This window comes from Quercus suber, unplaced genomic scaffold (genome assembly GCF_002906115.3).
Source record: "Quercus suber isolate HL8 unplaced genomic scaffold, Cork oak 2.0 scaffold_759, whole genome shotgun sequence".
NCBI lineage: Eukaryota > Viridiplantae > Streptophyta > Magnoliopsida > Fagales > Fagaceae > Quercus > Quercus suber.
The window spans coordinates 182,568-200,127 of NW_027070195.1; the positions used below are offsets into that span (position 1 = coordinate 182,568).

Sequence of the window (17,560 nt, forward strand, 5' to 3'; positions counted from 1 at the left end):
AGATAAATTTTTAACTGTAATTGTTTGTACTTTAGCTGCAGTAAAAACAAGAAAAATAAGTACAAGTACAATCACTGTATAAAAAAAGTTTTCATTTTATTTTTTTTGTGCTGGAAAACAAATTGGTAAGTTGTTACTCTTTCAATTCTTACTAACCACTTGGCACAATCAATTCTTACTAACCACCCAGCCATGTTATACATCGACTCCACCATCGTCCAGTGCAACGACCCAGCAGATGACGGACTTGGAAAATTCGTTGAGGGACGAACTTGCCCAGGCAGAGCAGAGGCATCAGGAGAAAATAGCCGACCTGCATGCAAAGCATAAGGAGGAAATCGCTGAATTACATGCGCGACATAAGGAGGAAGTCACTGAAGCAATAGCTGCCGCTCAGAGAAACATCTTAGAGGAATTGCAGCCATTCCTAAATACTCTGTTATTATCTCAGGTACTTTCAATGTTGTAGTTGCTTTACTGAAAAATGCGAGGTAATTGCTCCTCATTATTATGTACTACTAATACAACGTGTTTAATATATTTAGGGACGCGATCCATCACAATGTCATCGTTAGAGGACTCTTCCACCTATGTATTGACATGTATGTCTATTTCGAAATGTTTTGCCTCCCTATGTACCAACTAATTAAATGTGACAAAATCAATTCCCATGAGCTTATAGTGTATTTGTTGGTACCCAATTGCTAAACTGGCTCTACAAAGCTCACTGATGGCAATCATGTTAACTAAACCCATTTCATCTAAGTAGATTTATATGTATATATGATATATATGGAGAAGATATTAAAGGAGAAAAGTATGATGTTAACATTGTTGAGGTTGTTTTATGGTAATCATGTTAACTAAACACATTTCATCTCTCTCTGTAGATTTATATGTATATATAATATATATGGAGAAGATATTGAAGGAGAAAAGTTAAGGTAAACGATCCTGAGGTGTGGGTTTGGGCTTATGTCAATGGAAATGTAGATAAGCCAGGTATGGTCTTATTTCATGAGCTATATATTTGGATGGTTTTTTATAATAAAAAAAAAATTGTATCTTTGAATTTTTTTTTTTTTTTTTTTTTTTTTTTTTATAAAGTAGTATCATCGGAGGGCTCAAATGTAGAGAATGATCTTGTAAAATCAAAACCCAGGAATGATTTTGTGGATACTTTGGTGCTGGTGGGGTTGGATATGCTAACAATGTTGTAATGACTCATTTTGGCAATGACAACGGACTAGAAGTGTATGTATTTTTGTTTTTATTGTCTTTTTAGAGGCTGTGTGGATGCTCAGAAAATGGATTATAACTAGTGATAATAACGTTTTGACTATTGTTGTACCAAAAGTATGTGTCTTTTATTTTCATATGTTTTGGTTTCTGAAATGTGGAAAAAATTATTTGGTAGTGGAATTGTGAGGGTGTTGTGCTGTGTTAGTGCAACACATAGAGCTGTAGACATTTTCTTGTAGACATTTTCTCAAGAACTAAGTTCCATACACGTTTTTGTTTGCAGTGTGTTACGTAGGAAACAAGTTTGCTCGCTTTCTTGGTTGCGGCTACGTAGTAAGTGTTTCATTTTGATCACATTTCTCATTTTTTGATTATATAATGATGGGTGAGAAACTTTATATTTCTAGTTTTAGAAATTGACAATTGCTAGTTCTAATTATATATTTTATGCATGGTAGTCCGAGGATGAACGGGAGATGTGCTCAAGAACTATTTATGTCTTTTGGACATTATTTCCTTGCAGAGGTTCAACGCCGAGGCTCCCGGGACACTATCATCATTCAACTCGTATTGCTTTTGTTGAGTTCACAGTGCTACTATGGATGCTACTAGCTATTTTGTTGAGTTCACATATGTTGTATTGAACTTCTTGATGATAGTCAATGTTGGTGTTGTATTGAACTTGATGATCTTGTTGGTGTTGTATTTTGTTGTTGTTGTATTGAATCTCATGCCTATGAGATTGATAATTACAATTATGACAGGTTTGAGAAAATTTCTGAATTGTGTGGCTAGATTGATAATTACAATTGTGACAGGTTTGAGAAAATTTGTGAATTGTGTGTGTGACAGGAGTAAATTTGTAAATTGTGTGTGTGACAGGTTCGTTTGGTAGCGTTTGACAAATTTATAGCTGCGTTTTGTATTTGCATGTGTCAGCTGGCCTGGAAAATGAAAATAATAAAATTAAAAAAAAAAAAAAAAAAAATCCTATAGCCGCGTTTAAAAACGCGACTATAGAATTGTATTTTGTACTTCGGGCTGGGCCTTAGGCCGCGTTTTAAACGCGGCCTAATGGGTGGGCATTTGGCCGCGTTTTAAACGCGGCTTAAGGACTGGCCCTATGGCTGCGTTTTAAGCGCAGCCTAAGGAGAAATCTTAGGCCGCGGTTAAAACACTGCCGCAGGCTTGCTCCTGAGGCCGCGTTTAAACCGCGGCCATAGGACTAATCCTGAGGCCGCGTTTTAATCGCGGCCGTATGGGTCTTCCTACAGCCGCGTTTTAAGCGCGGCCTAAGATTTATCCTTAGGCCGTGTTTAAAGCGCGGCCATAGGGCCAGTGCTCAAGCCGCGCTTAAAGCGCGGCCATAGCACCAGCGCTTAGGCCGCGGTCATAAAACGCGGCGAAATGCCCTCTGAGGGCTATAGTCACGCGTTTTAGGTTGCCTTAAAAAGCGCAGCTTAAAGAACTGCGGCTATAGCCTAGATTGGGCTATGGCTGCGTTTTTATGACCTGTGGCCGCGTTTTGAAACCGCGGCCATAGGCCAATTTTTTTGTAGTGTGTCTCGGGCTTGTTTTTTAACACCATCTTTGTGTGTGCACATTTGGCATTATATGTTGGAAGCTTTATCATGTTTTAGTGCGCTAGTTAAAATTTAAACGAAAAAAGTTAACCAATATTTTAAAGATGTTAATTTAAAAAATGTTTTATGAAAGAAAAAAAATACAATTAATTATTTTGACGATTTTTTATATTTCCAAATTTACATTTACACAGTGGTAGTAAGTAACAACTAATTACAACTTTCTAGTTTCTACCCAAAAACTAAAAACTAACAAGCTCTTCAAGGGCCATTGCATATTCAAATTTTATTATCTGAAATAAAAATAGTGATAATGATAAACAATGGAGTAGTGTTCATAAGATCCTTATAATAATTGATAAAATATTATCAAAATAAACAAAAAATCCATTAGGATCACATATATACAAAAATATGCAGATTATATAGTTTATAAATTTATTAACATCTGTGATAGTTTAGAACAATTAATGTAACAAAAAAAATAATAATGTGAAAATGAAAAATTATAAATAATGTAGTGTTCATAAGATGCTCATAAATAATAATATTTTATCAGATCAAAACAACAATAACAAAAAATACGTTAGGATTCCAATATATGCAAAAAGGCCACAAAGACCATCAGATATAGAGGAATTTTAGGCATTCTACAAATTTTATTATATAAATTTTATATATTGATATGTTAATATTTAAGCACAAGACAGAAAAAGTAATCAAAATATTTATTTATTTATTTATAAGGTTATTTTCATTCAATTCAACATCAATGTGTAAGTTTTTTCTATTAAAGTTAGTATTAGATTTATAATATTTTCCTTAAATATATTCAAGGTTTTTGAGACTTATATTAATCTCTTGTCCCCACTAAGATTATATTATAAGAATGTGCTTCCTTTTTTCTGTCCGTAGGGCAAAAGCAGCTAATTTTTTTTTTTAAATAAATATTTTTGCCAATTCCTTGTCTTTCTACTATGGATTGTAATGATTATGGTCTTGGAAAATGAATGACTAAATTATTACCTGTATATTTTAGTCTAAGGCTGCGTTTGTTTCAGTGGTAAATGAAATTAGGAAAACGTTTTACACCCTTGAGGGTGTTTGGGTGCGCAAGGAAAATTGGGTCAAACGGAAAATCATTTCCGTTGACCGTAAAATATGCCCTCTAACCTTGTAAAAGCATTTCCGTTTTTATTTTACCTTCAAATCACTTTCGGAACTCACAGATGCGCAAAGAGAGAAAGAGAGAGAGAAAGAAGGATTCATAGACATAGTGGAACGACAGAGAGAGAGAGAAAGAAGAGAGAGTAGGGAGAGTGAGCAGTGGCCCAACCCCAGACGCAGCAGCGAGATTGCGCCCTAACCCCAGAAGCAACGGCGAGATCGTGCCATCGAGCCATCCCAATGCCGAGTTCTTAGTTCGCGTAACCAATCTCTCTCTTTCTCGATCTCCCTCTCCCTTTTGAACCGAGTCTGATCGTCGCCGATCTGCTTGATCACTTTGATCTTTGATTTTTTTGTTGTTGTTGTTGTGGTGGTGTGGGTGGTGGCGTTTTGGTGGTTTTTGTGTTGTGTGGATAGTGGTTGATTTTCTGTGGGTAGTGGTGGATTTTCTGATATAAAATTTGTTTGGAAGCTGAGAAAGTGTGAAAAATTTGTAGAAAAATAGCATTTTCAGAATATTACCAAACACTGAAAATTGTTTTCTAATATAATTTTTAAAATGCAACCAAACACTAGAAAATATTTTCCTTTCTTGAAAATATTTTACACCCGAAAAATATTTTACACTGAAACAAACGCAGCCTCAAAGGCCGTAACTATATAATTTTCTATATTTCTAGTCTAAGAGAATGATAATATCATATAGTTGGATTGCATGCAGCAGTCCAATACTAATAAGGTTTCAAAAACTTATCATATATATTTTTCTTAAATGTGAATTTTAAAAATTAATTAGTTAAATTATATTTTCATTATGTTTTTAACATATATATCAAATTGGATGTTATTTACCATTTAATTAATAAATTTATTTTTTATGCAAAATTTTATACCACAAAAACTTAAAATTTAAATATTTAATTGATGATATAGTTATTTATTTTTTATATTCTTAAAATTTTGCAAGCATGCATGTGAATATAAGAGTATTCTCATCAGCTCTCTCAAATGTGCCAAATGCAAAAAATTTGGCACATTTCAAACACAAAAACGAATGCTCATCAGGTATGCTAAATGTTCCAAAATTTTGGAACATGCTACAGTACGCTCTTATATTTGAGAGCGTACGGACAGAAATGCCATTTTTATTTAATACCTTTTTATTCTCTTTTCTCTCTCCTCTCTTCTCACTTTCTTCTTTTCTCTGCTCTCTCCGTCACTCTCTATCTCTTCCCTTTCAATCCTCTCGGCTCAAGATCTCTCTCATCTTTGCTCAAGATTTCTTGCCGCCTCACCTCGCCGTCAACCTCCACAACCCTCGCCACTGACCTCCATAGCCCTTGCCGCCGACCTTTAGATCTCTTAATCGGGTCATGGGTGTGATATTTGGGATGAGTTTCGATGTGTGTGTTTTGAGTCATTGATTGATCGGTTGGGTTGGGATTTTGGGCCGATGGTGGTGTCATGGTTGTGGCAGTGGTTGGTTGAGTTTTAGGCCGGCGATGTTTGTGGCTGTAGTGGGTGGTGGTGTTTGTGGTTGTAGTGGGTTTTGATGTGTGGATTTTGGGTCATTGATTGATCAGTTGGGTTGGGATTTTGGGCCGGTGGTGGTGTCGTGGTTGTGGCGGTGGTTGGTTGAGTTTTGGGTCGGTGATGTTTGTAGCTGTAGTGGGCGGCGGTGTTTGTGGCTGTAGTGGGCCGGCAGGGTTTGTTGAAGATTTTGAGTTTCTTTTTCTTTTTCTTTTCTTTTTAGTTGAGGTTTTTGGATTTGGAATTTGTTGGAGATCCAGTGACTGTGATTGTAGTTTGTGGAGGTTGATTTGCCGTTGCCGTTGTTGTTGGTGGTTTGTGGAGGTTGATTGTGATTGTAGTTTAATGTGATGGAATTTGTTTAATATTATTTAATGTGTTGTATATATTATTTTAATGTATAGAATTGAAAAATAGAAGATGTGATAAATGGTGAATTGTAAAATGGTGTGCTAAAATGATAAAGTAGATTTTTGGTGTGTTAAAATGACATTTTTTTATGGGAGAGCTGATGAGAATGCTCTAATAAAAGCAAGCATCAACAGTTAAATATTCAAAATTTATATCTTATATAAAAGAGTCTAAATCTTTTGTTTCATTTTTCCTGCTCCACTTTAAACTCCACAAATAAAAACTTGCCTCATGTTCATCTAATTAATTAAATACTTCAATTATTGACTTATTAAATGCTACCATTATTAATTAATTGTAGTATTTAATTAATTAGATGAATATGTGGCAAGTTTTTATTAGTGGAGTATAAAGTGAAACAGGTTTAGAGAGAAACTTTTTCCATTAAATACAGTTGTGTCAATTACATCTTCATAGGTTTTAGTTTAATCTAAGAACCAAAAGTTTTACTCAGTAACAAAAACCTTCATCATCTTCTTGCAGCGTTTCTACCTGTTGCAAGAGAGATCATGATGAGGCCTCAACTTTCCATTAAGAACATATTGGACTTACGGACTAAATGGACCATCGAAATGCTAATACTAGTGAATTTTGCCTTGCAAATCATCCTCACTCTCTTTGGTGGCCGCAGAAGATACATTCCTGGCTTTTGGATAAGATTCACAGTATGGTCCTCTTACTTGCTGTCCAGTTCTATTGGAAAGATTGTTATAAGCAAACTGACTACCATAGATGCTAAGCACAGTGTACTAAATGCAACTCTTTCGTCAAACCAAACTGATGTCCACCCTGAACTGAAAGCGTTGTTGGCACCACTTGTCTTTGTGCAATTCGGAAACCCAGATAGCATAACTGCCTACTCAATAGAAGATCATCGTTTGGGGTTGAGGCAACTAATTGGCCTACTCATCCAAGTAGGTGTGGTAATTTGGATACTTGTTCGGTGCTGGACTAAGTATAAGAACTCAATTCTTTTATTGCCAATGTTTGTAGCTGGTATAACCAAGTATGGAGAGACCGTATGGGCTCTCAGGTCAGCACTCATTGGGAAGTCTGGCATAACCGTTTCAGAAATTGACCAAAAAGAAACTGTTCCTGGTTTACTGCAACAGCTACCCGAGAGGATTTCTGGTGTAGAATTGATCTTAAAGGCTTACTATCGGTTTAGCTGCTTGAAGCCTCACCTTGAGAATTGGCTCTACCAGCCTTTATATGAGTCTCTTCCATGGATGTCCATTGATGCATATTCAGCTGAGGATGTCTTCAGAATTACAGATTTTGTACTTGGTTTCATATACGATGTGCTGTATACGAAGGCGCCTATTATATATACATGGCAAGGTTGTATTCTTCGTATCATCAGTTTCTTGAGTTTAGTTTCCACATTATGTGGATTTGCAATCTTGTCTCGCCAAGACTCCCATAAAATTACAGGTAAATATCTTGTATTTACATATGTGGTGCTAATTGCGGCAGTTATACTTGAGCTTTATCAGATCATACTACTACCTTTCTCAGAGTGGGCAATACTCAAAATGGTGAGGCATCATAACGAGCCTGTGGTGATGAAATGCTTGCGAGCTCTTGGCCCGAAGTCAAGCAAGTGGAAAAGATGGTCTAATTTATTGGGACAGTTCAATTTGTTCACCTTTTGCCTTCATGACCAGAAGTTGAAGTATAGTAGGATGATTAAGTTTCGTGGCATCGACATGGAGTTAAGAAAGACCATGAATAGGATACGTGTGGAGTTTCCTGAAGAATTGAAAGAATTGATAGTGCATGAAATGAAGGAGGTGGATAATGCAAGAGATTCAAAGCCTATCACGCAAAGGGGTCAATGGGCACTTGAAAGGTATGGATGCCTCAATTATGAATTCAAATGGAGTGTCAAGAGAGATTTCGGTAAGAGCATTCTCATATGGCACATTGCAACAGACATTTGCTACCATTCAAATGTTCAAGATGGCATTCCAAACTCTCAAATTGAAATGGGTAAATTGTTGTCAAACTACATGATGTATGCTCTAGCCATGCGCCCTCACATGTTTTGTACCACCACAGCAACTATCATATTCCAACATGCCTACACTAAAATTATGATAGTTTTAAGGACTAGACCATCCTTGATAAAAGATGAAGGTGAAGCCTGTAGTATTTTCAGGATGGAAGAACTTCCTAATGAATCTAACCTGGATAAAAATAAGGAAACCATGGTCACATCTAATTGGTATGTACTAAGAGATGCACAAAGACTCTCCAGGAGTTTGATGAGAAGGGACAACAGATGGCACATCATGAACAGCGTGTGGGTGGAGATGTTGTGCTATGCAGCAAGTAACTGTCCGGTGGATTACCATGCTGAACAACTAAGGCGTGGTGGGGGTTTGATCACTCATGTCTGGCTTCTCCTAGCCTACAAAACTGATAAGTTCTATAGTAGTGACTAAAGTATTTGTATGCTGTAAAGGAATTTTTAGCAATCATATTTTGGCAAAAAAATAACAATAAACACTTGTAACCTTTGACTCAGTAGGCTCCAATAAAGTCCTATCCATTATAGGGTAAAATAGCTCCGTTTTGGTGCCAACATCAAGCCAATTGATCAAGGATTATAGCTGATTTGAATTCTAATTTTACTTTTGATTTAATGCATGCGATTACAAGATTTCTTTCCATATTTTTTGTAAATCTAGAAACCTACTTAAAGGCTTTATTAAATAACTGTGATGTGTTTAATTTTAGAAGCAAAGAGTTTTATATCTCAAAGAGAATTTCTATTGTTTCGAAAGAAGATGTTCATAGTTAAAATCCCTCTACCTCAACTAATGAGTTGTAAAAAAAAAAAAAAAAAAAAAAAAAAATTCAGAGTTGGAGGAATAATAGAACTACTTATAGTTTATTGTGGAAAAAAAAAAAAAAAAAAAAAAAAAAAATTCAGAGTTGGAGGAATAATAGAACTACTTATAGTTTATTGTGGTATTGTTGTAAAATAGCAAAAGCTCAAAAAATTATCAAGATTGATTATTAAAATATTTTTGGCTTGAGAAAGATCTCCAAACAAACAATAGGAACGAAGAAAATTAATCCAAAAGAAAATAGACAAAAAACACCAAGAATTTATGTAGTTCGACAATAGCTTACATCCACGGGCGACGACAAACAAATTTTACTATATCAAATTGGGGATAATACAAATTGGTGTAGAGGTACTCTCACAAACCCAAATCCCAAATACAACTAAATAACTCTGTATGTTTTTTTTAGACCCCTTAAAACACAACCAGATTAACTTAGTTAATTAGCCAAGTGATTACTTAGTCCAAATTTCAGATCTAGGTTATCACAATCAAATAATTATATTATGTATAGCAGCGGAGATATAAATAACACAAATGTATGATCACCTAAGAAAACCAAACCGGTAAAAAACCTGGGGATGATTTAACCTAACTATCCTCAAGGTAAACTTGAATCCATTATAGAAAGAATCGAAGTTTTACAATAGAATTTAGACCACTAATATTCTATTGCTACCCACCAGTTGAAACTTGCTGATACGACCACGTGTAAGCTCTGAGACCACAGACTTCTTCTTTCTTGGATTCTCTAGCAAGTACAAGCACCCCTGCTTGTGTATCTTTAAGCTCCTTGGTGCAGCAACTGAATGATCATCAAGTTTTTGAAGAAATTTCTTCCTTGATAATCCTAAGCTTGTGTGAAGGAAAACTCTTCACAGATCTCACAAGAGATTCACACAAACAGCAATATGAGCAACCTTTAAAACGTGGCTAAGGTTTGCCTTATATACCTAGGGCAAAAACATAAAACCCTAAACGTTTTAGGAATTAGGGCTGAGTTGGAAATCTGCAAAAAAAATGCATTTGCCCAGTTTTCGATTGATTGAGCCTAAGCTTCGATAATGCACAATAACTTCTGCATCAGCTCGATTCCAACTTTACATAAAAGAACCAACTTTGAGCAAGTCTAAACAAGACTAAACAACTTGTTTTGATCATGGTTTACCAACAATACACATTAGAGTTCTAAATACGTGAAATCCTAAGTCTTTAGAACCTAATAAACTCTCTCTCACAAATACAAATCCGAAGAACCAAAGGTTCACAAATACTAAATACCAAATACCAATTGTGCACAAACCAAAGAGAGAGTCACAAATCAAATCCAAAAGTTGTAACACACCAAGAGAGAGCAAATCACCAAACCGCAAAACCAAAACCAAGCAGTAAGAGCATCCACATCAGTATGTGTAAAATTTTTTTCATTTTGCACATCTAAAACCTACTTTTTCTATTTTACACTCTCATTTTTAAAAACACCTACATCAGTTTGTCTATTATACACATTTATTCAAATAAAATATTCATTTCTTTATGACTCTCATCTCTCTCACAGACCCAACACAACCCAGACAACCACCATCATCAACCACTATCACACCGGAATCCACACAAGCCACCATCTCTCTTTCTCTCATCGACACCGGAATCCACACAAGTTGAGAAACATTCCCAGTAAAAAAAACCAAAAAACCCCAAAGATCAACCAAAAAACTAGATCCACAATCATCGAACCACCGACCCACACCCACAACCACACCCACACCCACAACCACTGAACCATCGACCCACACCCACAATCACTATCACGGCAGCCTCGAGCAACAAGACCGACACCTCACCCTGAGCAACACGATCAAACAACGAGAAACCCATTAATCAACCCCATTCAACTCGAAAACAACGAGAAACAAAGGAAGAAAGAGAGGGCAGTGGCGCTGGCGATGGCGATCGGTGGCAGTGGCGATGGCGATGGCGATCGGCGGTGGTGGTGATTGACGGAAGCTAAAGGAAGGAAGATTGATGAGATGAGAGAAAGAGAGAATTGTGCCTGAGAGAGTGATGAAATGAGAAAAAGAGAAGAAGGTGAGATCAGGTAGAGAGGAGAGAGAAAAAATTATATGCACATGCTACAGTACCTGTGCAAAAAATGCACGGGTACTGTAGCAACTTGCATTTATACACAAGTTTACACTCACTGATGTGGGTGTTTTTTTTTTTTTGCTCAAATTGTGTAAAATTAGTTACTTTTTCTATTTTGCAAAGTTATCTACAAGCTGATGTGGTTGCTCTAACAAACCTCTATCACTATTTCAAATTGCAACCCACAAATATCAAAGAACCAAACCAAGAGAGAGCCTCTTTTTCTCACACACACTCTCTTCTCTTTCTCTCTAATTTTTCGTAGTAGCACTATTCTTATATAGGAGATTTGAGTTGGCTAGTATATCCAAAACCAAGAAGGACTAGACTTCTTTTTTACACACAAAAGGAGAATCACTTCTATTCCAAATAGAACTCAAAATCAAGTGGTAGACAAGACTTATAATAAAGCTTGATAATTTCAAATAACAGTAACCTAAAAGAAATAAAATTCCTTCCTTATCCAAATTCAATAAGGAGTCAAACTCCTAATTCAAGCCATATTCTACAGGTATAATTACGCTTTTTTTTTTTTTTTTTTTTTTTTTGGGCTTGGAAGTACTTTTTGGCACATCTTCTAGCCACCCTACGACTTTTAAAACCACGTTGTAAAAAATAACAAGTCTATGAAGACTTTGCCAACTTAGACAGCAAGGTAGCATGAGTATATTTGAATTTCCGTTGATGACATCCTATAAATAAGTTAAATAATTTGTGTACCACAGGTGCTTCCAACAGAAATTTTTAATAGTCTTGTGCTTTTTATTTTTTAATGTACTAAGATGATTTAGTTCAATCTTGGAGATGCTTGAATTCAATGGCTCAATTTTCCTCCAGCTCCATCTTACATTCTTACTTCTCTTTCCCCAAAACCGCACCCACGTATTACAGTATTACTATTACTCAAAACTCAAAAGTGGCACCAAAATTTAAAACTTGAAAAAGAAAAAAAAAAGGTATGGAGGTCAAGCCACTTCTAGCTAGCTTTGAAAAAAATGAACAGAGGATTTGTTGATGTAAATAAAATATAATTTTAGAAAATAAAATTTAAATTCTAAAATTTTAAAGTATAAAATTCAAAAATCCACAAAGTTTAGGAGTGTAGTTTGAACTTTAATGGTTAATTTTTCTACTTAAGATGTCTTTGGTCCTACCTTTCCTTCCCTAGACTAATATCCTGCTCTGTCACAGCTTGAATTACAATGCTTGCTTGGACCCAAAAATTGTCATCAATGTTTATTGTAGCTCATTGTAGTAGTGATCAAAAATGGAAAAAAAATTATAACTTAAAAAGATAATAATAAAAAGCATGACACTAACCGCACTTTGTATATTATTGGCCTCCGCTTAAATGATTAAACTGCCTTTTTAATATCAATTTAGGCGAAAAAAAGAAGATAAACTGCCTTTTTATTAGATTGTAGAAGATTTAGAATGAGATAATACATACTTTTTTATTTAGAGCAATTTTCAAAAGCGGACGTTACAAATTAAAATTATCTCTAAAAAAAAATAATGATTTTTAAAATGTTGAGGTATCTTTATGACCGTGACTCACATCTCATTTTAGTAAGTTAGTAGTAAGACTTGGGTTTTTTGGGATAGTTGGTTTCGTGCTCACACTGATGAAACAATCATTGACTGCTATCGCAAAATTTTTTTTTTTTTTGGACCTTAGTAATAAAATGTAACGAGTGATCGAAGTGAGTAAACAAATAATGAGGAAGATAGTTTTTTCATGTTCAAGTAATTTAGGCTATGAATTATATAAATTGATGTGAGAAAATATGCTAGGCTATTATTAGCAAGGCCAAGTAAATATATTTAGCAAGATTAAAAGAATAAATTCATCTACGCCCAAGTAAATATATTAAGTAGAAAATCTAAGCTAATAAATGTATTTACCAACATCATTCGAAGATGGGTGGTAATGTTATATAAAGTAGGTGAGATAGAAAAGGGAGAGAAACTTAGGATACTAGTATGCAATGACGAGTCCAAATCTTCTGTCCCACTTTTCTTACTTCACTTTATGCTCCACCAATAAAAACTTGCCACATGTTCACTTAATTAATTAATTACTACCATTACTTAATAATGGTAGTATTAATAAGTCAATAATGGTAATATTTAATTAGTTAGGTGAACACGTAGCAAATTTTTATTGGGGCAGAAGATTTGGACTTTGCATTGACGTAGATAAAGAGGAACCAATTTGTCTCACTTTGCCGAAATAAATATTATGTACGTGCAAGAGGTCAAACTCAAGAATTCTCACCAAAGTGCTATTGGCAGTTGCTACATGTGAGTCTTTGGTCCCCTATCACATTAGTGATATAATTTTTTTTTTTATATGAGAAAGATAATGTACAACAAATTTCTCCTTGTGATCAGATATTATGTTAAAAAAAAGTTGGCAAAAGATTGGCGAGCCAAAGAGTGCACTTTCCTAAACAGTATAATGTTGTATTTTTATATTGAGATTATATTAATATAAGATTACAATAATGTAATATTACAGTGTAATATAACATCACGGCAAACCAAACACCCGTGTTCAACTCTCAATCACTTTGATTCAAATTTCAAACCACAACCTTAATTGACGGGGGAATCTGCTCTCCAGACAAGCATAAAATTAATGGTCACCAGGAGACAAATGTGACTAGAATTTTAAAGGTATTCCATTATGATGAGATAAGAAGCTACAAATTTGTCATTTCTTGTCTAATAAGAATTTGTTTTCTAATGTGATAAAGTTTATTTTTTATGAAAATCGTAAACTATTAAAAATAATGGTAAAATTAATATGCCTTCATAATTTTCCTTTTGTAGTTGATATCATCATTAATTATCGGTTATAAAAAATAACTTAAGAGGTCCTCCCTGCTCCTGGTGAAGATTCAGTATGCTTTGATTAGTTTATTATGTTAGGTCTGAGAAAATTCTCAAATGGGAAATAGTAGGCAATACTTTAATTTCTATTATCGTTTGAAAAAGATATTGATTTAGATCCCTAGAGAACTTAGAGACTGTTTGGTAAGAGATCTTTAGTAATGTTGTTTAAATATTGTGAAAATACATGTGGGTGAAAAAATATTATGAAAATACGTGTCGTGTTGTTTAAATAATGAAAACTGTTGTTCAAACAACATTACCAAATAGACTCTTAAACAGTAGAAATATTAATTTAAGTTTTGATTTACTCCAAAAAAAAAAAACTGCACAAATGTTTTATTTTCAGTCTTAGACATTTTATGTAAAAGGCACAAAATTCGAATAATCTCTACCTACAAAACAATTTCAGTCTTATTAGACTCTATAAGTAATCTCAGGAAACATCATGTTTGACTTTCAAAAAACCTCACTCATAACAGCCCAAAACTATGGAAAGCAACGATAGTGATTTATTGTCAAAGAACTAACTCTAAGCTTTCAAGCAATTTATAGTTTAGGCTAGCTCAAAGTTGAAAATTACATCAAAATTTTCTATTTAAGCTCAAAGAGAAGGATTTAGAAAATTTTCTTTGTAGGATTGCTTTCTTTACCTTGAAAATCGTGCTTAAGAGGGTATATATAGATAGATTAAAGTGTGCTAGAAATCAGGGCCATGTTTGGTATAGTAGTTTAACAACATGTTTTCAGTTTTTAAATAACATTACATGCATTTTTATATACTTTTTACTTATACGTATTTTCAAAAAATACAAACAACGTTACTAAAATAACGTTACCAAACGGCCCCAAATTTCTAAAACAAATTGGAACCAAGTTTTGCGTAATGTCTCTCAAACAAGTGTCGCGCGAAGTTATTGCCTTCTCAAATGATTCACCTGAGCAAATCTTGGGTTTGCTCGACTAAACCTTTGTTTCTTTAATTTCTTCATCAGCTTCTTGACACAATCTTACACAGTATAACCCAACTTTCATAATACGATGATTACAACCCTCTGCAACATACGGTCTTCACACAGAATTTCTCAAATTCAAAAGCTGACACCGTCTCCATGCCATTCATCAAAAAGCAAATCCACTATAAATTTCAAAATAAACATTTATGCTTAATTGCTTTTTATGATTCGTCATGGGGCCTCTCTACTTTGAAATTATATGCTTTTTGAAAAATATAGGTTTTTGTTCACCTGGTTCAATGCAAAAACTTAGAATAATCACATAATTAGACTCAAAAAGCACCATTTGTAAATTTTACCAAACGCATTAAAATAGGTTTTAAAATCACAAACGCGAAACGTGATAACTAATTAAACAACCACCAAGCTGTACTAGCAAACAGTGCTCTTATACAAATTTAAAGGGAGAAGTACATAATAAACCCTTCTTTGAAATATTCATCCTTGAAAATTACTTTTATCTATATTACTATTTAAGAGATTCTCTCTTTCTGAAATTCTCATTTTTTTAGTTTAAAAAAGCCTCTACACCTCTATGTTTAAGTAGAGATAAAATTAAAGAACAATCTAATAAAAATACAATCATAACTTTTACTAAAATATTGCCTAAAAAATAGGGTCACTCTCTTGTTAATTTTCAAATTATTTTATCCACTTATAAATTAGATTCTCAAAATAAAAATTATACTATTTATAAAAATAAAAACATAAGTTTTTTTTTTTTTGGCTATAGCTATAAAAAAAAGCCTTATCGCACACGCGAAACGCGTATGATGAGGCTAGTAGTAATTAGTATATATAAAGATTGAGATTCCCACGCATATACTATTGAATATTTTTGGAATGTTTTCACTTTTTCCACATAAAGTGTGCGGGGAAGATGTCGGTAGGGTAAAGCAAAAAAGAAAAGAAAAACAACTATAATAATATTAATATTAAGAATTGTTGTACATAATATGTAAGGGTCGTCAATGGGCCGGGTCAGGCCAGTCAGACCCATTTTTATTGGCCCATGGGCACAATGGGTTGGGCATAATGGACTATTAACTAGTTAACGAGCCGGGTCGGACTGGGCTGAAAGAGAAAACCTCAGCCCATGACCCTGCCCATGGGTAATGCCCATTTGGTCTTTAGTGAGGTGGGCTATCGGGTTGGGCCTAATGGGCTACCCCATGAGCTTATGTTAGTATATTATTTTATTATTTTTATAAGGAAAGAATCAATTTTTATAAGGGAATAATCAATCTATTTTTTTAAAGGAAAGAATTAAAGAATTTAATACTTAATTACAAATTTTTTTCAAATCCATATAATTTTTTGTTTTGTTGATGGAAATCTGTTTAATTTTTTTATTAAGGCTTTAAATAGTTTTTTTTATTTATTTTTTATTTATTTTTATCTTTAATAAAAAAAATGTCAAATGGTTAATTCAAATTTGATAGACTACTAGAAAAATTTATATTTAGTAAACTAAATTTAGCATAATTACTTTGAGTATCTTAGTGGTTGAGGGAGTTCTCTTAAGAAATTCCTCTATAATATCTCAGGATCAATTATTTATACACTTCTTATATATTTTTGTTATGAATTATGAGTTATTGGGCTGGGCCAACGGTTAGGCCAATAGGCTAGGCAACGGGTTGGGCTACTGGGCTAGCTCATCGGGTACCCATGGGCATAAAAACTAGCCCACAGCCTGACCCACTGGGCTAGTGGGCTATCCATGGGTCTCAATAATAACGGGCCGGGCCGCCAATTAGCCCCGTGAGCCATCGGATTTCTGGGTCAGGCTGTGGGTCTTGGGCTATTTGATGACCCTTATGTAAGCAAAACATTTTTTTTTTTTTTTTTGATAACGTAAGCAAAACATTCTTGGAAGGTAAGAATAATTAGCAGTTGATCCTTCAATTGAAGACACATGAAAGCATATCCATGCAGGCAAGTAACGGATAAAAAAAAGGTTAACACGTTTGTCTCTTAGTACGGCCTTTCTGAGTGAAAGAAACATCTTCCAAATCAAGCGAAGGTGTTTAAACCTGTAGAAGTGCATTACTTTTCCTTTCTTGGTTAATTCAGTCTTCTTTCCCTTTCCCTATGTTTAAGTTTCTAAGCATTGCAAGTGAAGGAGAAACTTTCAGTTCTTTTGCAAACTTCTATTCAAAATCCATGCACTTCTTTATCAAAAGTTCTTATCCATAGTATCTTTTTTCTTTTCTTTGTAGATCTTCTTGTTGGCTCTTAACGACCATTAATTCTGTGTAGCTTCCTAGTCGGGGCAGGGACTCAACTATATATTCAGGTTTGCTTACTGATTTTTAACTTAAAATTTTCATCATCATTCTTGTAAACTTATTGTGATGTTTAGGCTTTTTTTTTTTTTGAAAACCATCTTAATTTGTTTTTGCACATTTGAGGTTATGTTTGGAAGCTTGATCATGTTTTGGTGCTCTAGATAAAGTTTACATTTACACAATGGTCTAAATCTATTAAGTAATAACAAGCCCTTCAAAGACCATTGCTCATTCAATTTTTATTTTCCAGAAGGAAAAAAGAAAAAAGTATAATACCCTTGCACTTTATGATCTTTATCCCAGTTTCTGCATGCAGGCCTTGAAACAGACTAATTATAGGAAGCGATTGAAAAATATGCAAAGCCTAAAATAAAGGCTAAAGTTGGCCTTGCAACAAGATGCGTAATCCAAACTCTTTAGCCAAG

The 17,560-nt window shown here is 34.3% G+C and overlaps 1 protein-coding gene across 1 annotated transcript; it reads left to right on the plus strand.

Annotated features, from left to right (window-relative positions):
• The first annotated feature begins 238 nt into the window (after positions 1-238).
• Positions 239-8,380, plus strand: LOC112009403 (uncharacterized). The gene is made up of 3 exons (XM_065766941.1): positions 239-451; positions 5,746-5,806; positions 6,417-8,380. The coding sequence occupies exons 1-3, from the start codon at positions 239-241 to the stop codon at positions 8,378-8,380; spliced, it is 2,238 nt and encodes a 745-aa protein (XP_065623013.1).
• Positions 8,381-17,560: the final 9,180 nt, after the last annotated feature.